The sequence below is a fragment of the Somniosus microcephalus genome, chromosome 5 (genome assembly GCF_052327205.1).
Source record: "Somniosus microcephalus isolate GS21.2 chromosome 5, FLI_Smic_1.0, whole genome shotgun sequence".
Lineage (NCBI taxonomy): Eukaryota > Metazoa > Chordata > Chondrichthyes > Squaliformes > Somniosidae > Somniosus > Somniosus microcephalus.
The window spans coordinates 2,997,124-3,019,787 of record NC_140991.1 but is presented as its reverse complement, the minus strand read 5'-3'; the positions used below and the strand labels follow the sequence as shown (position 1 = coordinate 3,019,787).

Here is a 22,664-nt window from a genome sequence, read left to right as displayed (position 1 = left end):
CAAACGGCCGAAGAGATGTGGAGAACGGCAGTTTCAGAATATGAATGAAAGGCCGACCAGGAGTTTTAAGATAGGTCAACCAGTTTTGGCCCGGGACTACCGCACTGAGAAATGGCAGCCAGGAACGATTTGTACACGGCAAGGACCTCTCCTGTATACCGTGGACGTTGGAGAGAGCATTGTAAGATGCCATGCTGACCAGATTCTAGAGTCACTGGAAACCGTCAACTCCACACCACGATCTGATACACCTGGCAATGAAATCGGCGTGCCAATTGCAGCTACCGCAGAATCGGTGATATTGGAAGCAGATGAACCAAACAACGACATTGATCCCGACTCAACCTTGCCAGAAGAACCTGATACCCCAAAGAGGCGTTATCCAGACAGAATCAGGAAGCCTCCTCAAAGACTGAACTTATAATTGCTTAAACTTAACCAATGTATCTAGCAACCGTAATTGTGATTGTAATTAGTTATCATTTAGTTGTTAAATGAATGTTATGTACTGTTTATCTAAAAGGGGAGGAATTGTTGTGTATGTACCTTTAAGAGAATAACTGGTCTCAGACTGCAGTACCGGCAGTGACCACCCCTGTATAAAAGGCGCTAGTGAGCCTCTGTGTTTTCAGTTTTCCCTATTGACTTCAATCAGTAAAGACTTGTTTGGTTCAACTCCTGCTGTCTGTGTCTCAATCATTCACGGACATAATACCCCCCAGTCTCTCTGTCCCCCCCAGTCTCTCTGTTCCCCCCTGTTGCGTCCGTGTATAATAAGACACAGACTGCGGAGAACGGTACAACAGGTGCTTACGCAACGTGGCTCAGACTGCAACTGATCTGTACAGATTACTACTCAGTGTTATATACAGGTGTGGTCACTGCCGGTACTGCAGTATACATGAGCTGTAAAACATTGTTCCCCCCTTAAAGGTATATACATTACAATTCCTCCCCTTTTAGATTAACAGTACCATAACACTCATTTAACAATTAAATATCAAACTAATTACAATTAACACTTTTAACAAGAAACATTAGCTGAAAATAGTCTATTTATATGTTCAGTCTTTGGGGAGCCTTCCTGATCCTTTCTGGATAGCGCCTTTCCTGTGTGTCTTGCTCTTGGTGCGGAGGCGATTCTGGTCCCCTGTCGTCGGTTGGTTCATCAGCTTCCGATGCTACTGTTTCTGGGGTAGATGCGACCTGTACGTTGGGTTCATCACCAGGTACGTATGGGTGAGGCATGGGTTGACTTGTTCCTGTGACTCTAGGATCTGGTCAGCATGGCGTCGCACGATGCTCTCCCCAACGTCCACTGTGTACATTAGTGGGCCCTGCCGTGTGTATATCATTCCTGGCTGCCATTTTTCTGTTCAGTAGTCGCGGGCCAAGACTGGTTGCCCTACATTGAAGCTCCTTGTTGGCTTCTCATGGATGTGCTGGAATTGCTTAATCTCAACATCTCTTCGTACGTTTGGTCCGAGCAAGTCCAGGCGAGATCTTAACCTTCGGTTAAAGAACATCACGGCTGGGGCCTGGTTGGTGACTGCATGTGTCGCATTCCGGTAGGCGAACAGGAAATTGTCCACCTTGTGCTGCAGCGGAATGTTGTCATTGCACATAGCCTTTACTGCCTTCTTAAAGGTTTGTACGAACCTCTCAGCCAATCCATTTGTGGCTGGATGATACGGGGCGGATGTGTAATGCCTTACCCCATTCTTTTTCAAGAACCTCCGGAACTCTTCAGACACAAACTGTGGTCCGTTGTTGGAGCAAATCTGTTCTGGCAAGCCATTCGTGGCAAAAATGGTCCGTAGGACTGCAATAGTTTTCTCCGTGGTGGTGGAGAGCATTTTGATGACCTCAGGCCATTTCGAGTGTGCATCCACGGCTATTAAAAACATTGAGTCCATGAATGGACCAGCAAAATCAATATGCACCCATTGCCATGGAGATGAGGGCCACTCCCATGAGTGTAGAGGGGCCTGTGGTGGTGCATTTTGGACTTTCTGGCATCCTGAGCAGCTCTTGGTCAGGTCCTCGATTTGTTTATCAATTCCCGGCCACCACACATAAGCCCTGGCTAGGCTTTTCATTTTTACCCCTCGCAGATGACCCTCATGAAGCTCATTGAGCACTCTATCCCTTAACTTAGGTGGAATTACCACTCGGGATCCACACATCAAGGTCCCCCGGCACACTGACAGCTGTTCTCTCCTTGTCGAGAATGCTGGCAACAGTGAGTCGCCATGTGCTGGCCATCCCTTCACCGTCAAATCATATACCCGAGACAGTGTCGGGTCATTTCGGGTTTCCTTTTCAATACAAGCGTTAGTTACCGGTAGTATTCAACTATAGTCGAATGGAATATTTCGACAGGATCCACTGCTGGTGCTTCCTCCGCAGTAGGCAGTGGCAGGCGTGATAGCCCATCAGCATTTCCATGCTGTTTCGTGCCCTTATATTCAATCTCATAGTGGTGCGCCCCTAGAAAGAGTGACCATCTTTGTAGTCGTTGCGCAGTCATCACCGGAACGCCCTTCTTCGGATTAAAAATGGAGACAAGAGGCTGGTGATCAGTCAGCAAGGTGAATTTCTGCCTGTGCAGATAGTGATTGAACCTTTTCACTCCCCACACTAGGCTGAGGGCCTCCCTGTCAATCTGGGCGTAGTTACGCTTGGCTGAGGTTAGTGATCGTGACGCAAAGGCTATTGGCCTCTGAGCCGTCCGAGAATTTGTGCGACAGCACCGCTCCAATGCCGTAGGGTGACGCATCACATGCCAACCGAATTGGTAATGCTGGGTTGTAATGGGCCAATACCTCTTTCGATGTGATTAGTGTTTTGCTCTTCTGGAAAGCTCTGCTACATTCGTCACTCCACTTCCATGGCATCCCAGTTTGCAATAGGGTGTTCAGTGGGTGTATGTGGTGATTATTCCTTGATTAGTAAAAGTAGTTGTGATTCCTTGTTTGTTAACTGCCTTGGGATATGTGTTGTAATCTCATTGGTAGTTGATGATCACATGATGTGTTGTGGCTACCTTAAATTCAGTCCTTTTCTAGCTTAGTTGGAACTGGATGTGGAAAGATATGCTGTTGATTTTAAAGTTAATAAAGCCTAGCTTTGGAAGGCAAATCTATTCTTTATTTCAATTTATTAACTTTTTGTTAGAATGGAGCGATATCTTCAACCAGAACGATTCAAGGCTGACCCCAATTCTGCTGGAGTGGATGATAAATGGAAACATTGGTATTGTACATTTAAAAACTTTTTGGGCGTGTTGGATCAAGAGGCTCTAAATAAGCTGAATATGCTGATCAACTACATTGACCCGGATGTATATAAATATATTTTGCACTGTAAAACTTAAGAGGCTACTTCTACATTGGAAAAGATTTTTGTTAAACCAAAGAATGAGGTATTTGCACGTCATCTTCTATCTGCCTGTAGGCAGCAGGTGGGAGAATCTTTGGATACTTATTTACAAGCACTTCGATGCCTTAGTGTTGACTGTAATTATAAGGCTGTGACGGCTGAAGAACATAAGGACGAATCGGTACGGGATGCTTTTATTAATGGATTACTGTCTAGATCAATTTGTCAGCGGTTGTTAGAAAATAAGACTCTGGATCTTAAAAGTGCTTTTGAGCCAGCTTCTACATTGGATGTGGCTCAGAGAAGTTCGGATTCTTATGCTCTTTTTAATCGGCCTGCGACTATGGTTTCGGCAGTTTCGGATGAAAAGGAATTATGTGGACTTAATGGGAGTGGTTTACTAGATTTTGAAACAGTTTCTACTTCGGCGGCCGTTGCCTCTAGGATTCAGAAGTGTTATTTTTGTGGGAATATCCGGCACCCTCGTCTGAAGTGTCCTGCTCGGGAGGCTGTGTGTAGTAAATGCGGCAAGAGAGGTCATTATGCACGTGTGTGCAAATCATCAGGTTCAATTACCTTCCCTTCTCCTGGTGTGGGAGGGTCTTCCTCCACTACCTCTTCTGTGACTATTCAGCCTTTAGATAGGGTGTTTATTGCATCAATTTCTGCTGCATTTGCTCATGGCCTAAACAAAGCTATAGTTACGGCTCAAGTTAATGGGTTGGAAGTGAAGGCCCTTATAGATACGGGCAGTACTGAGAGTTTTATAAGTCTTCAGTTTGCGAAGGAGAAGCATTTGAAAATTTCACCTGTTACGTATCAGGTGTGTATGGCTCAGATGACCCTTACTTCACAAATAGCTGGTTGTTGCTTTGTGAAAATGGTTCTTCTGGGTAATACGTATACTGATATACGCCTATCTGTTTTGCCTAATCTCTGTGCGGATATTTTGATTGGACATGATGTGCTTCAGTTACACGAGTCTCTTAGTCTTTCATTTGGAGGGACTAAGCCACCTTTATCTATTTGTGGATTAACCTCTTTATCTATTCCTCCATTATCACTTTTTTCCAATTTGATGTCGGATTGTAAGCCAATTGCTACCAAGTCAAGAAGATATAGTAGTCAGGATAGAGAATTTATTAATTCTGAAGTTCAACGTCTCTTATTGGAAGGAATCATTGAACCTAGTTGTTTGCCTTGGCGAGCACAGGTAGTTGTCACGACTAATGAGAGACACAAGAAACGAATGGTGATAGACTATTCCCAAACTATTAATAGGTATACTCAATTAGACGTGTACCCTTTGCCTAAGATTGATGAGCTTATCAATAAAGTATCTCAGTATAAAGTTTTTAGCACTATTGATTTAAAGAGTGCTTATCATCAGATTCCTATTAAGAAGGATCAACCATATACGGCCTTTGAGGCTGGTGGAAAGCTGTATCAGTTTTGCCGAATATCATTTGGTGTTACTAATGGTGTTGCTTGTTTTCAACGGGCAATGGATGCTTTTATAAGTGATAACTCCCTCTCTGACACCTTTTCATACTTAGATGACATCACAGTGTGTGGCAAATCAAGGGTGGAGCATGATTCTAATTCAAAAAGATTCCTTCAAGCTGCGGAAAAAGTTGGTTTAACTTTTAACAAAGAGAAATGTATCTTTTCGACTACTGAGGTAAATCTATTGGGGTATATTATTTCGGGAAATAAGATTAAACAAGATCCAGAACGTCTGCGACCATTGATCGATTTACCTTGTCCTACTAATTCTAAGGCTTTGCAACGAGTTGTTGGACTGTTTTCTTATTATTCTAATTGGATTGCAAATTTTTCACAGAAGATCCGACCTCTTATTCGGGTTACGACATATCCTCTATCATGGGAGGCCAGGACATGTTTTGAGAATTTTAAAAAGGATATTTTAGGAGCAGTTGTGCATTCCATTGATGAGCAGGTTCCCTTTGTGATTGAGACGGATGCTTCGGATTTTGCAATTGGGGCTACTTTGAACCAAAATGGAAGACCTGTGGCCTTTTTCTCACGTACTTTGAATAATAGTGAAAAAAGGCATTCCTCAATAGAAAGAGGCATACGCAATAGTAGAAGCATTGCGTAAATGGAGACATTATTTATCGGGGCGACATTTCACGTTGGTAACTGATCAAAAATCTGTGTCCTTTATGTTTGATGTTAAACATTTTGGAAAGGTTAAAAATGATAAAATAATGAGATGGAGGATTGAGTTGGCATGTTACCATTTTGACATAGTTTATCGTCCGGGGAAGGATAATGTTGCTGCTGATGCATTGTCGAGGGCTTATTGTTCTGTGATTCACGGAGATACGCTTATTAATCTTCACAATGCTTTATGTCATCCTGGGGTTACAAGGATGATACACTTTGTACGCAGTAAGAACTTGCCTTTTTCAGTTGAAGACGTCAAGCAGATGACTTCATCATGTTCTATCTGTGCTCGGTGTAAACCGAATTTCTTTAAGCCTCAACGAGCTCATCTTATAAAGGCTACTTCTCCTTTTGAACGTTTGAGTGTTGATTTTAAGGGACCTCTTCCTTCAACTACTCAAAACTGATATATATTTACTGTTGTGGACGAGTTTTCAAGGTTCCCTTTTGCTTTTCCTTGTGCAGATGTATCAGCTGCTACAGTTATTAAATGTTTGACTCAACTTTTTGTCATCTTTGGGATGCCTGCGTATATCCATTCGGATCAGGGAAGTTCTTTTATGTCTTCCCAGTTGAAGGAATACCTTCAGAGTCGGGGAATTTCTACTAGTAGAACTACCCCGTATAATCCCCAGGGTAATGGACAGTGTGAACAATACAATGGGGTGATCTGGAAGGCAGTTATGTTGGCGTTGACATCCCGGAACCTTAAGAATACACAGTGGGAAATGGTGCTGCCTGATACCCTGCATTCCATTAGATCATTGCTTTCAACGGCTACTAATGTGACCCCCCATGAAAGGCTCCTTAACTATCCGCGGAGATCTACTACGGGATATTCGGTACCTTCATGGCTTACTATGCAGGGACCTGTGTTGCTTCGACGTCATACAAAACTGGCTTAGTGGCAGAAGGCAGAGGGTGATGGTCGAAGGTTGTTTTTGTGACTGGAAACCTGTGGCCAGTGGGGTACCACAGGGATCGGTGCTGGGTCCCTTGCTGTTTGTGGTCTACATTAATGACTTGGATATGAATGTAAAGGGTATGATCAGTAAATTCGCGGATGATACTAAAATTGGTAGGGTGGTAAATAGCGAGGAGGGTAGCCTCAGTCTGCAGAACGATATAGATGGGTTGGTCAGATGGGCGGAACAGTGGCAAATGGAATTTAACCCGGAAAAGTGCGAGGTGATGCACTTTGGGGGGTCTAACAAGGCAAGGGAATACACAATGAATGGTAAGACCCTAGGCAAGACGGAGGGTCAGAGGGATCTGGGTGTGCAGGTACACAGATCCCTGAAGGCGGCGGAACAGGTGGATAAGGTGGTAAAAAAGGCATATGGGATACTTGCCTTCATTAGCCGAGGCATAGAATATAAGAGCAAGGAGGTTATGATGGAGCTGTATAAAACACTGGTTAGGCCACAGCTGGAATACTGTGTGCAGTTCTGGTCGCCACACTACAGGAAAGATGTGATCGCGTTAGAGAGGGTGCAGAGGAGGTTCACCAGGATGTTACCAGGGCTGGAGCGCTTCAGCTATGAAGAGAGACTGGGCAGATTGGGTTTGTTTTCCTTGGAGCAGAGGAGGCTGAGGGGGGACATGATTGAGGTGTACAAAATTGTGAGGGGCATAGATAGGATGGATGCTGAGGAGCTTTTCCCCTTAGTAGAGGGGTCAATAACTAGGGGGCATAGATTCAAGGTAAAGGGAGGGAGGTTTAGAGGGGATTTGAGAAAGAACTTTTTCACCCAGAGGGTGGTTGGAGTCTGGAACTCACTGCCTGAAAGGGTTGTGGAGGCAGAAACCCTCACAACATTTAAGAAGCATTTGGATGAGCATTTGAAATGCCATAGCATACAAGGCTACGGGCCAAATGCTGGAATATGGGATTAGATTAGACAGGGCTTGATGGCCGGCATGGACACGATGGGCCGAAGGGCCTCTATCTGTGCTGTATTACTCTATGACTCTATGACTCTATGACTCATGTTAGATTGTCAAAATATGACCCCTTGGTGGAGGAGGTGGAGCTGTTGGAGGCAAATTCCCAATATGCTCATATTCGATTCCCAGATGGGAAAGAAAGTACTGTTTCAATTAAAGACTTGGCTCCTTGAGGGGGCCAGCCCCCTTCTGAGAATATTAATAATGGTCATGATTCGGATAATATGGATGCTGTTACAGATACTACGAATATTTCCAATCCGATTGCAGATAATTATACTTCTATTAGTCAGCCTTTGATAGATGTTTATGACCGTCCTAGTTCATCTTCTGATGGGATTTCTAATCCGGAAACCGTTGAGAATCGGGATATGGATAGCCTTCCTGTTGAAGATACTTCTGTGCCTTCTGGCGTGGGAGGGCAAGGAATTTCACCAAGGTTAAGAAGGTCGACACGAACAAGATATCCGGTCGACCGATTGAAAATTGACTTTTAAATTGATAGTAATGTTTTAAAAATTGTTGAAATATTATAGTATATTGTTTCAGGAGAGATACTTAATACTTATGCGTAATGTTATTATTTGTTGTTCATTTAGTATTGTTATGTAAATAGTTTTATTCTCGTGCATAGTTTAGTTGTAAATAATTAATTGTAAATTGTAAAAGTTATTAGGTTGGAGTATATTTTAAAAGGAGGGGTGAATGTGGTGATTATTCCTTGATTAGTAAAAGTATTGTGATTCGTTGTTTGTTAACTGCCTTGGGATATGTGTTGTAATCTCATTGGTAGTTGATGATCACATGATGTGTTGTGGCTACCTTAAATTCAGTCCTTTTCTAGCTTAGTTGGGACTGGATGTGGAAAGATATGCTGCTGGTTTTAAAGTTAATAAAGCCTAGCTTTGGAAGGCAAATCTATTCTTTATTTCAGTGTAGTATTGTAGACAAATTTGGCAAGAACTTATGGTAGTAGTTTACCAGCCCGAGGAACGACCTCAGTTGTGACACATTTTCCGGTGCTGGAGCCTTGACTACTGCCTCAATCTTCTCTGGGGACTTATGTAACCCCTCTTTATCGATAACGTGGCCACAATACGAGATCTGTTTTCTAAAAAACTCGCATTTGGGGCGGTTAGCTCGGAGCCCATATTCCTGCAATCTAGTGAGCACCTGCTCCAGGTTGGCAAGGTGATCACTGTCATTTTCGCCCGTGACCAGGTTGTCGTCCAAATAACACTGGGTTCCTGGGATCCCTTGCAGGACTTGTTCCATTGCCCTCTGCCAAATAGCCGGAGCTGATGCTACCCCGAATACCAGCCGGTTGTATTGGTAGAGACCTTTATGGGTGTTGATTGTGAGGTATTTTGTTGATGCTTCTTCTACCTCCATTTGCAGATACGCCTGGGCCAGATCAATCTTAGTGAAGCGTTTCCCTCCAGATAGCGAGGCGAAAATATCTTCAATCCGCGGAAGTGGATATTGTATGGTGTGAAGGACCGCGTTCACTGTTACCAAAAAGTCCCCACAGATGCGAACCTTCCTTGGTTCCCCAGGCGTGCTGCTCAATGACTTTTTCATCACAGGGACGATGGGTGTAGCCCACTCGCTCCAGTCTACCTTGGACAGTACACCTGAACGTTCCAGACTCTCAAGCTCTGCTTCGACGGCTGGGCAGATCGCATAAGGTACCGGTCTGGCCTTAAAAAATTTTGGGCTTGCGTTTTCTTCAATTTTAATCATCGCTGTCATGCCTTTTAGTGTTCCGAGTCCTTGCTGGAACACTTCTTTCACGTCAGTTAGGATCTTTGACAGTCGCCCAGGTGTGACGTCGTCATCCTTTTTGTCAGCCACAGTCAGTGCCTGTATGGAATGCCAATCCAGTTGTATTGTCGGGATCCATTCACGTCCCAGTAATGGTGGTCCTCCATCTTGCAATACATACAGGTCAAGTTTTGGTGTTTCCTTACCGTTATATATAACGGTCACCCTTATTTTTCCTTTGGGGTAGACTTTTTGCCCCGTGTACGTCTTCAAAATAAGTTTTGTGTCTCTCAAGGGTATGTGTGAGAATAGCTGCTCTTAGTCCCGTCGGTTTATGACTGTTAGGGCTGATCCTGTGTCCAATTCCATCTTTACCTGGACTCCTGCTAACTTGAGAGTGACCCAAATGGTACATAAGAACATAAGAAATAGGAACAGGAGTAGGCCAATTGGCCCCTCGAGCCTGCTCCGCCATTCAATAAGATCATGGCTGATCTGATCCTAACCGCCAATCCACTATGACAGGACTTTCTCCTGAATCTAACAGAATTAGACACACGAAACAGGAGCAGGATCAGGCTACACGGCACCTGGGCCCGCTCCGCTACCCACAGGGCCATGACCGATCCGAACCTAGACTCATGTCCAAATTCCTGCCCGCTCCCCGTAACCCTTAATTCCCTTTTCTTCTAGGAAACTGTCTATTTCTGTTTTAAATTTATGTAATGATGTAGCTTCGACAGCTTTTTGGGGCAGCATATTCCATGGACCTACCACTCTCTGAGTGAAGTAGTTCCTCCTCATCTCAGTTTTGAAAGAGCAGCCCCTTATTCTAAGACTATGCCCCCTAGTTCTAGTTTCACCCATCATCTGGAACATCCTCCCTGCATCCACCCGATCCAACCCCTTCATAATCTTATATGTTTCAATAAGATCGCCTCTCATTCTTCTGAACTCCAATGAGTAGAGTCCCAATCTACTCAACCTCTCCTCATATGTCCATCCCCTCATCCCCGGGATAAACCGAGTGAACCTTCTTTGTACTGACTCGAGAGCAAGTATGTCCTTTCTTAAGTATGGACACCAAAACTGTATGCAGTATTCCAGGTGCGGTCTCACCAATACCTTGTACAACTGAAGCAATACCTCCCTATTTTTATATTCTATCCCCCTAGCAATGAAAGCCAACATTCCATTGGCCTTCTTAATCACTTGCTGCACCCGCATACTAACCTTTTGAGTTTCGTGCACCAGGACCCCCAGATCCCTTTGTACTTCAGTACTTTCCAGTTTCTTGCCATTAAGATAATAACTTGCTCTACGATTTTTCCTGCCAAAGTGCATAACCTCACACTTTCCAGTATTGTATTCCATCTGCCAAATCTCTGCCCACTTACTTAGCCTGTCTATGTCCCCTTGCAGGTTTTCTATGTCCTCCTCACTCACTACTTTCCCTCCCATCTTAGTATCATCCGCAAACTTTGATGTGTTACACTCGGTCCCCTCCTCCAAATCGTTAATATAGATTGTAAAGAGTTGGGGACCCAGCACTGACCCCTGCGGAACACCACTGGTTACTGATTGCCAGTCTGAGAATGAACCATTTATCCCAACTCTCTGCATTCTGTTAGATAGCCAATCCTCTATCCATGCCAGAATATTACCCCCAATCCCGTGATATTTTATCTTAAGCAATAATCTTTTGTCTGGCACCTTGTCAAATGCCTTTTGGAAGTCTAAATACACTACGTCCACTGGTTCACCTTTATCCACCCTATATGTTACTTCCTCAAAGAACTCCAGCAAATTTGTCAAACATGACTTCCCCTTCATAAAACCATGCTGACTTTGTCTTATTAAATTATGATTATCCAAATGTCCTGTTACTGTCTCCTTAATAATGGACTCCAAAATTTTACCTACCACAGATGTTAGGCTAACCGGTCTATAGTTTCCAGCCTTCTGTCTACTGCCCTTTTTAAATAAAGGTGTTACATTAGCAGTTTTCCAGTCTGCCGGGACCTTTGCTGAGTCCAGGGAGTTTTGGAAGATTATTACCAATGCATCCACAATCCCTACCGCCACTTCCCTCAAGACCCTAGGATGTAAGCCATCAGGTCCAGGTGATTTATCCGCCTTGAGTCCCATTATTTTACCGAGTACCACTTCCTTAGTGATTTTGATCGTGTTTATCTCCTCCACCCCCCCCCCCCCCCATAGCCCCCTGCTTGTCCAGTGTTGGGATATTCTTGGTGTCCTCTACTGTAAAGACTGATACAAAATATTCATTCAGTGTTTTTGCCATCTCCATATTTCCCACCATTAATTTCCCGGTCTCATCCTCTAAGGGACCAACATTTACTTTAGCCACCCTTTTTCTTTTTATATAACTATAAAAACTCTTACTATCTGTCTTTATATTTTTTGCTAATTTACTTTCATAATCTATCTTCCCTTTCTTAATCAATCTTTTTGTTATTTTTTGCTGTCTTTTAAAGTTTTCCCAATCCTCTATCCTCCCACTAGATTTGGCTACCTTATATGCCCTTGTTTTTAGTCAAATACTATCCTTAATTTCTTTACTTAGCCACGGATGGCTGTCTTTTCTTTTACACCCTTTTTTTCTCAGTGGAATATACTTTTTTTGGAAGTTGTAAAATAACTCCTTAAATGTACACCACTGATCTTGTATCGTCTTACCCTTTAATCTATTTTCCCAATCCACTTTACTCAATTCCGCTCTCATACCTTCATAGTCTCCTTTATTCAAGCTTAGCACGCTTGTTTGAGATACAACCTCCTCACCCTCTAATTGAATATGGAATTCAACCATGTTATGGTCACTCATTCCAAGGGGATCCTTTACTAGGACATTTTTAATTAATCCTATCTCGTTACACAGGACCAGATCTAAGGTTGCTTGCCCCCTGGTCGGTTCAGTTACATACTGCTCAAGAAACGCATCCCTAATACACTCAATGAACTCATCCTCAAGGCAGCCCTGCCCAATTTGATTTGTCCAATTAATATGATAGTTAAAATCCCCCATAATTATAGATGTTCCCTTATTACAAGCCTCAACTATTTCCTGATTGATACTCCGTCCAACCGAGTTGCGACAGTTCGGAGGCCTATAGACTACGCCCACTAATGTTTTTTTCCCCTTATTATTCCTTATCTCCACCCAAACTTTTTCATTATCCTGATCTTTTGACCCAATATCATTTCTCTGTATTAGTGATTCCTTCCTTTATTAACATAGCCACTCCACCTCCCCTTCCTTCCTGCCTGTCCTCCGTTGTGATCACATTATGTAGTTTCAGACAACTCAGTTCCCTGCTTTCGGAGTCGTTATCACACTTTTGTTCGTCTGAACTATTCTCCATCATCTTATGTACCTTCTTGTACTTTCCTTTGGTAGGTTTCTTATTGTTGGTTTTCTTTCCTGACCTGCAGACTCGTGCTATGTGTCCTACTTTTCCACACTGTCTGCACACTTTGCCTTTGAACCAGCAATCATTCTGGTCGTGTGTTGTTCTGCCACAGCGATAGCACTTCTCTGTTCCATATTACATTTTGTTTGTGCCATATTCTTGCGGTCTCTGTTGTATCTCTGCAGCGCCCCGTGCTGCTGCTTCATATGATACCGCAATGCTGAAAGCCTTTTCCAGCGTAAGGTCCTTTTCAGATAAAAGCCGTTTCTGGGTTCCTTCACTTGGAAGCCCACACACAAACTTGTCCCTTAAGGTATCTGCCAGTCCCGCTCCAAACTGGCAGTGTTTCGATAGTTTGCGCAGTTCTGTTAAATAATCAGCATTGCTTTCATCCTTATGGTGGTTCCGTTTGTGAAACTTGAATCTTTCTACTATCAGCAGCGGTGTGGGGTTTAAATGTTCCTTTAGTATCGTTACTATGTCTTCAAAACTCTTTTCCATTGGCTTCGTTGGGGTTACTAGATTTCGTAATAAACCATACGTCTTTGCACCCATTAAATTTAACAATACCGACGCTTTCTTGTCATCTGACAGTACACCTCTATTCGTTCGACATATGTAGTCCAATCTTCGACTTCATTGTCAAATGCGGTGATACTGCCACTCTTCGGCATTTTGGGTGTGGTTTAAAATGGCGTCTCCCGCGCTTTCCTTCCTCCCCTGCTGCTGCCGACGCCGCTCCCGGCGGTTCTCGTGGCAATGGCGGCGCCCTGTACGTTTCGCGCGCTTCTCCTGCGCTGCTGCCAATGCCGCTCTCGGCGGTCCTCGTGACAATGGTGGCGCCTCGCGGGTTTCTGCGCGTCTCTCTCTCTGACGCTGCTCGGCCCCTGAACACCGGCTGCACCCTGTGCGCTCTGCCCTCTCTCTCTCTTCCCCCGTCGATGCTGCTCGGCCCTTTGCTGTGCCGCTCAGTCGGGCTCTAGCCCGCCGTTGTCCAGGAAGGGTCTGCGCACTTCCTGTTGCCAGCCCGTTTCGCTGGACCACCTCAACTGGAAAGCCACGCCTGGCTCTCAACAGCCTCCCCCGCAATTCTCGAGTCTCCGCTGGATGACTGGGCGGTTGCCCGTGGTCGATGCCCGAGTCTCTGGCCTTGACCTCCAATCCACTGATCTCCAGGAACGAATCCCCGGGAGGTAATGCAGAGTTGCAGGTAGGTTCGAACCTGCCTCGTCGCCAATGTTGCGTCCGTGTATAATAAGACACAGACTGCGGAGAACGGTACAAAAGATGTTTACTCAACGTGGCTCAGACTACAACTGATCTGTATAGATTACTACTCAGTGTTTTATACAGGTGTGGTCACTGCCGGTACTGCAGTATACATGAGCTGTAAAACAAAATTCCCCCTTAAAGGTATATACATTACACCCCCCAGTCTCTCTGTCCCCCCAGTCTCTCTGTCCCCCCAGTCTCTCTGTTCCCCCTCCAGTCTCACTGTCCCCCCCCAGTCTCTCTGTCCCCCTGTCTCTCTGTTCCCCCCCAGTCTCTCTGTTCCCCCCCAGTCAATTCAATTCAATTCAATTCAATTCAAATCGCTTTATTGGCATGACAAGGTACATCTTATGTTGCCAAAGCATCGAAAAACATTTATGGTTGAACACATAAACGCAGATCTATCCATACAGTGTATAAACAGATATATCCCTGAGTGTATAAATATACATTCATATAATTTGTATATACTCTTTTCTTATATTTAATGGTTGTCCCTCTGTTTATGGCAAGCTGTAACATAGTGTGCTGCTAAGGTTACACAATTTCTCTGTTCCCCTAGTAGGTATGGGAGTTTTTGGTCGTCATTCAAATTTCTGAATTCAGGGCATATTTTTGTGAATTTTGGGTAGAAATTCTCCCTTATGCCCTGATATTTTCCACAAGCTGTGAGGAAGTGCATCTCTGTCTCCACCACTCCCTGACTGCAGTGAGAGCATATCCTGTTCTCTCTTGTCAGCCAGGTCTGTCTGTGTCTGCCTTTTTCGATAGCCAGGCTATGCTCACTAAGTCTGTACATAGTCAAGGTTTTTCTCAATTTGCTATCTTTTACCGTGGTCAGGTATTCAGTCATGTTGTATTGTCTGTTTAGGGCCAAGTAGCAATTGAGTTTGTTTTGGGTTTTTGTTGTTTCTGCCCAATATGACAGATATTTTTCCTTTTGCTTAGTGACAATTGTGTTGGGTCGAATTCTCTGTGCTACGATGTCACTGTCCTGGGGCTGGTTATTGTTAGTAGTGTTAGTAGTTACTTCATTGAGTCCCAGGACTAGTTGACTGAGGGTATTCTTCTTTATGATCCTCTCTTGGCATTTCAGGGCTTCGTAATGATAGCAGTGGGGGTTGCTCATTTTTAGGTGTTTCCAAAATTTGGTGGCTCTTTTTTGGATAGTAATTATTTATGGATATTGGCCTAGTTCTGCCCTGCATGCATTGTTACGGTTTTCCTTTGAGTCCGGAGGATACTTTTACAGAATTCTGCATGTAGGATCTCAATTGGGTGTTTGTCCCATTTTGCAAATTCTTTTTGTGTTAGCGGTCCCCACACCTCACTGCCATAGAGTGCAATTGGTTCAATTACTGATTTGAAAATTTTGAGCCAAATGCTAATTGGGATTTCTATTTGGATTGATTTTTTAATGGCATAGAAAGCCCTTCTTGCTTTCTCTTTCAGTTCATTCACAGCCAGATGAAAATTTCCCGTAGAACTGATTTTTAAGCCCAAGTACGTGCAGTTAGTGGTTTGTTCAATTTTAGTGTGAAATTTATTCTGGGTCCCTGATGTCTGGCTCTTTGCTGGAACACAAGGACTTTGGTTTTTTGGGGGTTTATTGTCAGGGCCCAGGTCTGACAGTACAACTCTAGCAGATCCAGGTTCTGCTGTAGACCCTCCTTAGTTGGTGACAGCAGAACCAGGTCATCTGCATAGAGGAGGAATTTAACCTTGGATTCATATAGGGTGAGGCCAGGTGCTGTAGATTGTTCAAGTAGTTTTGCCAATTCATTTATGTAAATATTAGAGTGTCGGTGAGATGGGCGAGCCCTGCGTCACACCATGCCCCTGTGGGAAGTATTTTGTTTGTTTGTCTCCAATTTTAACTGTACATTTATTGTTTGTATACATTGATTTAATTACATCATATGTTTTTCCCCCTACACCACTTTCAATAAGTTTCAAGAATAGACCGTCATGCCAGATGGAATCGAAAGCCTTCTGGAAATCTATAAAGCAGGCAAAAATGTTGCTTTTGTTTTGATGAACATGTTTGTCAATTAGGGTCTGTAGGGTGAAGATATGATCTGATGTTCCATAGTTTGGTTGGAATCCAATTTGGCTTTTACTCAAGACATTGTTCTCCTCAAGGAAGTTTATAAGTCTTTTGTTTATGATACTACAGAATACCTTCCCCAGGTTACTGTTTATACAGATGCCTCGATAGTTATTTGGGTCATCTTTGTCTCCACTTTTGTATATGGGCGTTATGAGTCCTTTGTTCCAGATATCAGGGAAGTGACCGACACACAGAACCAAGTTGAAGAGTTTTAGGATAGCCAATTTCATTTTATCGTCCGTGTGTTTAATCATCTCGCTTAGAATGCCATCTGCACCGCAAGCTTTTCCTGGTCACAGGTCCTTGAGTTTTTCAAATAGCTCTTTTTCAGTTATTATGGGGTCTAGCGGGTTTTGGTTATCTTTTATGACCAAGTCGAGCTTTTCCAGTTTTTTGCATATTTGGTATTGCTCTGGGCTTAGTGTGTTTTTTCTGGTATAATTTTTCAAAATGGTTTTCCCATGTGTCTCCGTTTTGAATGGCCAATTCGTCGTGTTGTTTTTTGTGTAATGTATTCCAGTTGTCCCAGAAACAATTGGAATCAATGGATTCCTCAATGGAGCTGAGTGTATTCTTAATATACTGCTCTTTTTTGGTTCTGAGTGTTTTTATATTGTGTTAGTGCCTGACAATAAGTAAGGCGTAATTCCTCGTTTTCTGGCTGTCTGTGTTTTTGGTTTGATATTTTTCTGAGTTTTTTCCTCATGTTATGGCAATCTGGGTCAAACCATTTTTCATAGTTTTTTGTTTTGGATTTATTCTTGCGAACTTTCAAGTTTGACATTGTTGCCAAATTATCAAAAATATTATTTAGGTTATTCACTGCCCGGTTTACGCCTTCTTTATTGTGAGTGTATATGTTTTCCAGAAAGGTGTCCGAGAGCTTGGGTTGATTGATTGATTGCTAATTGCTTTCTGGTATTTTTCCGTGCTGTTTTTGGCCCATCTGTAGGATTTTTTGACGTTGTACAGCTTATTGGGTTGTGTTTCTGTGTTGGTTGTTTCTGTCCTTTTAAGATACACAGTAATTTGACTGTGGTCTGACAGTGTTGTTTGTGGTTTGACTGTGAATCCTCTGAAAGAGGATGGGTCCAAATCTGTAATCATATATAGTCTACGGTGCTGCAGCCAAGAGGTGAGCAATAGGTCAATCTTCCTAGGGAGTCTCCCATGAACCTACCATTGACAATGTACAGGCCCAGGCTTCGACAGAGCTGCAGGAGCTGTTTTCCGTTAGCATTTGTCTGTTTGTCGCAGTTATGCCTATATGGATGGGAAGGGATATCGAAGTGGTTATTCCCGAATATGTAGTTGTTCCCCTGATTATTGGTGAAGTCTGGTTCTTCGCCAGTTCTTGAATTGAGGTCACCACAGATCAACACGTTCCCCTGGGCCTGGAATTGGATAATCTCCCTCTCAATGTTGGAGAAGGTGTCCTCTTTTTAAAGTACGGGGATTCCATTGGGGGGATATAGAGTGCGCAAATTAAAACATCTTGCGTGTTAGAGATGATGCCCCTCTTAATTTTGAGCTATATGTGGTTTCTGCCCTTTTTTATAAATTTGATGCAATTCCTAAGCTCTGTTTTAAACCAAATCAGTATACCTCCAGAGTCTCTGCCCTGGGTTACTCCTGGCAATTTATTGGAGGGGACCACCAGCTCTGTGTACCCATGGGGACGGCCAGTGTGTCCTTCTCCTTTACACCAAGTTGCCTGTAAAAAGATAATATCCAGGTCTTTAATTTCATCTAGGAACTCTGGGGTCCTACTCTTCATGCCATGCACAGAAGTGCGTAGACCTTGGATATTCCAGGTTGAGATACATAAGGACTTCATGTTAAGTTTGATCTTTTACTATGCTAGGTTAAAATATGATATGTGTTTGTCGTGTCTAAATGGGGGAAAAAAAGAGCATTTCAATTGTCTCTCTGTCTCTCTGATCCCCCCAGTCTCTCTGTTTCCCCCCCCCCCAGTCTCACTGTCACCCCCAATTTCTCTGTTCTCCCCCCAGTCTCTCTGTTCTCCCCCCAGTCTCTCTGTTCTCCCCCCAGTCTCTCTGTTCTCCCCCCAGTCTCTCTGTTCTCCCCCCAGTCTCTCTGTTCTCCCCCCAGTCTCTCTGTTCTCCCCCCAGTCTCTCTGTTCTCCCCCCAGTCTCTCTGTTCTCCCCCCAGTCTCTCTGTTCTCCCCCCAGTCTCTCTGTTCTCCCCCCAGTCTCTCTGTTCTCCCCCCAGTCTCTCTGTTCTCCCCCCAGTCTCTCTGTTCTCCCCCCAGTCTCTCTGTTCTCCCCCCAGTCTCTCTGTTCTCCCCCCAGTCTCTCTGTTCTCCCCCCAGTCTCTCTGTTCTCCCCCCAGTCTCTCTGTTCTCCCCCCAGTCTCTCTGTTCTCCCCCCAGTCTCTCTGTTCTCCCCCCAGTCTCTCTGTTCTCCCCCCAGTCTCTCTGTTCTCCCCCCAGTCTCTTTGTTCTCCCCCCAGTCTCTCTGTTCTCCCCCCAGTCTCTCTGTTCTCCCCCCAGTCTCTCTGTTCTCCCCCCAGTCTCTCTGTTCTCCCCCCAGTCTCTCTGTTCTCCCCCCAGTCTCTCTTCTCCCCCCAGTCTCTCTTCTCCCCCCAGTCTCTCTTCTCCCCCCAGTCTCTCTGTTCTCCCCCCAGTCTCTCTGTTCTCCCCCCAGTCTCTCTGTTCTCCCCCCAGTCTCTCTGTTCTCCCCCCAGTCTCTCTGTTCTCCCCCCAGTCTCTCTGTTCTCCCCCCAGTCTCTCTCTTCTCCCCCCAGTCTCTCTGTTCTCCCCCCAGTCTCTCTCTTCTCCCCCCAGTCTCTCTCTTCTCCCCCCAGTCTCTCTCTTCTCCCCCCAGTCTCTCTCTTCTCCCCCCAGTCTCTCTCTTCTCCCCCCAGTCTCTCTCTTCTCCCCCCAGTCTCTCTCTTCTCCCCCCAGTCTCTCTCTTCTCCCCCCAGTCTCTCTCTTCTCCCCCCAGTCTCTCTCTTCTCCCCCCAGTCTCTCTCTTCTCCCCCCAGTCTCTCTCTTCTCCCCCCAGTCTCTCTCTTCTCCCCCCAGTCTCTCTCTTCTCCCCCAGTCTCTCTCTTCTCCCCCCAGTCTCTCTGTTCTCCCCCCCAGTCTCTCTGTTCTCCCCCCCAGTCTCTCTGTTCTCCCCCCCAGTCTCTCTGTTCTCCCCCCCAGTCTCTCTGTTCTCCCCCCCAGTCTCTCTGTTCTCCCCCCCAGTCTCTCTGTTCTCCCCCCCAGTCTCTCTGTTCTCCCCCCCAGTCTCTCTGTTCTCCCCCCAGTCTCTCTGTTCTCCCCCCAGTCTCTCTGTTCTCCCCCCAGTCTCTCTGTTCTCCCCCCAGTCTCTCTGTTCTCCCCCCAGTCTCTCTGTTCTCCCCCCAGTCTCTCTGTTCTCCCCCCAGTCTCTCTGTTCTCCCCCCAGTCTCTCTGTTCTCCCCCCAGTCTCTCTGTTCTCCCCCCAGTCTCTCTGTTCTCCCCCCAGTCTCTCTGTTCTCCCCCCAGTCTCTCTGTTCTCCCCCCAGTCTCTCTGTTCTCCCCCCAGTCTCTCTGTTCCCCCCCAGTCTCACTGTCGACCCCCAGTCTCACTGTCGACCCCCAGTCTCACTGTCGACCCCCAGTCTCACTGTCGACCCCCAGTCTCACTGTCGACCCCCAGTCTCACTGTCGACCCCCAGTCTCACTGTCGACCCCCAGTCTCTCTGCCCCCCCCCCCCAGTCTCTCTGTTCCCGCTCCCCCCACATTCGTTATATTTTGCTTTGAGAGTGGGCACGGGGCGATGGGCGTTTTCTGTGCTGTACGATTATGGGTTTTGTCTGATTGGGCCCCTTAACCTCAGCAGTGCTGCCGAGACCCCAGAAAAACATTGGCTCCCCCTTTGTTCCCAGTATGTGCGGCTCATCTCCTGAAATTCTGTGGACGATCTGAAGAACCCAGACAGTCACCTTCCATGTGTTGCTGAACTGAGATTTGCAGTGACTGTAACACAACTGCCAGAATTTCCCTCCTCGCTCTCCTGATGTTAAGGTGCAGAGCACGATCCCAGAGGAAGTTCCCAGTGAATCATGCTGCCCAGGGTCCCTGATCTACCCTCATGAGGTGATGCACTCGCTCACCTCCTCTAAGCTTTTCGTCACCTCCTGCCCATCCTTACTGCAGATGGAGTCCATCAGTGCCTCTCCAAGGCTCCTCAGTGACCCCACGTCACTCTGCAGACTTTCAATATCCTCACACAGAGCCTGTGGCATAGAAACCAAAACATTAAAACCCAATAGCAACAGAATAAACCGGTCAAGAATCAGAATTTTAAAATCAAGGTGTCACCAGACCGGGAAACAATGTCGGTCAGCGAGCACCGGGGGTCAGGGGTGAACGGGACTGGGTGTGAGTCAGGACACGGGGCAGTGAGCACCGGGGGTCAGGGGTGAACGGGACTGGGTGTGAGTTAGGACACGGGGCAGTGAGCACAGGGGGTGATGGGTGAACGGGACTGGGTGTGAGTCAGGACATGGGGCAGCGAGCACAGGGGGTGATGGGCGAACGGGACTGGGTGTGAGTTAGGACACGGGGCAGTGAGCACATGGGGTGATGGGTGAATGGGACTGGGTGTGAGTTAGGACACGGGGCAGTGAGCACAGGGGGTGATGGGTGAACGGGACTGGGTGTGAGTTAGGACACGGGGCAGTGAGCACAGGGGGTGATGGGTGAACGGGACTGGGTGTGAGTTAGGACACGGGTCAGTGAGCACAGGGGGTGATGGGTGAACGGGACTGAGTGTGAGTTAGGACGGGGTGATGGGTGAACGGGGCTGGGTGCGAGTTAGGACACGGGGCAGTGAGCACGGGGTGGTGGGTGAACGGGACTTGGTGCGAGTCAGGACACGGGGCAGCGAGCACAGGGGGTGATGGGTGGACGGGACTGGGTGTGAGTTAGGACATGGGGCAGTGAGCACAGGGGGTGATGGGTGAATGGGACTTGGTGCGAGTCAGGACACGGGGCAGCGAGCACAGGGGGTGAGGGGTGAACGGGACTGGGTGCAAGTTAGGACATGGGGCAGTGAGCACAGGGGGTGATGGGTGAACGGGACTTGGTGCGGGTCAGGACACGGGGCAGAGAGCACAGCGGGTGATGGGTGAACGGGACAGGGTGTGAGTCAGGACACGGGCAGCGAGCACAGGGGGTGATGGGTGAACTGGATCTGGTCCGAGTTAGGACACGGGGCAATGACCACAGGGGGTGATGGGTGAACCGGATCTGGTCCGAGTCAGGACACGGGGCAGTGAGCACATGGGTGAGGGGTGAACGGGACTGGGTGTGAGTTAGGACACGGGGCAGTGAGCACAGGGGGTGATGGGTGAACAGGACTGGGTGTGAGTTAGAACATGGGGCAGTGAGCACAGGGGGTGATGGGTGAACGGGACTTGGTGCGAGTCAGGACACGGGGCAGAGAGCACAGGGGGTGAGGGGTGAACCGGACTTGGTGCGAGTTATGACACGGGGCAGTGAGCAAAGGGGTGATGGGTGAACCGGACTTGGTGCGAGTCAGGACACGGGGCAGTGAGCATCGGGGTGATGGGTGAACCGTATCTGGTGCGAGTCAGGACAAGGGGCAGTGAGCAGAGGGGTGATGGGTGAACCGGACTTGGTGCGAGTCAGGACACGGGGCAGTGAGCACAGGGGGTGATGGGTGAACGGGACTGGGTGGGAGTTAGGACACGGGGCAGTGAGCACACGGGTGAGGGGTGAACGGGACGGTGTGAGTTAGGACACGGGGGCAGTGAGCACAGGGGGTGATGGGTGAACGGGACTGGGTGTGAGTTAGGACACAGGGCAGGGAGCACAGGGGGTGATGGGTGAACTGGATCTGGTCCGAGTTAGGACACGGGGCAATGACCACAGGGGGTGATGGGTGAACCGGATCTGGTGCGAGTCAGGACACGGGGCAGAGAGCACAGGGGGTGATGGGTGAACGGGACTGGGTGTGAGTTAGGACACGGGGCAGAGAGCACAGTGGGTGATGGGTGAACGGGGCTGGGTGTGAGTTAGGACACGGGGCAGCGAGCACAGGGGGTGATGGGTGAACCTGATCTGGTGCGAGTAAAGACGGGGGCAGTGAGCATAGGGGTGATGGGTGAACCGGACTTGTTGCGAATCAGGACACTGGGCAGTGAGCAAAGGGGTGATGGGTGAACCGGATTGGTGCGAGTCAGGACACGGGCAGTGAGCACAGGGGTGATGGGTGAACGGGACTGGGTGTGAGTTAGGACACGGGGCAGTGAGCACAGGGGGTGATGAGTGAACAGGACTGGGTGTGAGTTAGGACACGGAGCAGTGAGCACAGGGTTGATGGGTGAACGGGACTTGGTGTGAGTTAGGACACGGGGCAGTGAGCACAGGGGGTGATGGGTGAACGGGACTTGCGTGTGAGTTAGGACACGGGGGCAGTGAGCACAGGGGGTGATGGGTGAACGGGACTGGGTGTGAGTTAGGACACAGGGCAGTGAGCACAGGGGGTGATGGGTGAACGGGACTGGGTGTGAGTTAGGACACGGGGCAGTGAGCACAGGGGGTGATGGG

The 22,664-nt window shown here is 46.9% G+C and overlaps 1 protein-coding gene across 1 annotated transcript in view; it reads right to left on the bottom strand.

The window, feature by feature from the left end:
* macf1b (microtubule actin crosslinking factor 1b) overlaps nt 1–22,664 on the bottom strand; it is a 565,261-nt gene that overhangs the window by 333,981 nt on the left and 208,616 nt on the right. Inside the window, exon 14 of the mRNA XM_085987168.1 lies at nt 20,204–20,326. Coding sequence (XP_085843294.1) covers nt 20,204–20,326 — 123 coding nt within the window. The remainder of the gene's footprint in view (nt 1–20,203; nt 20,327–22,664) is intronic.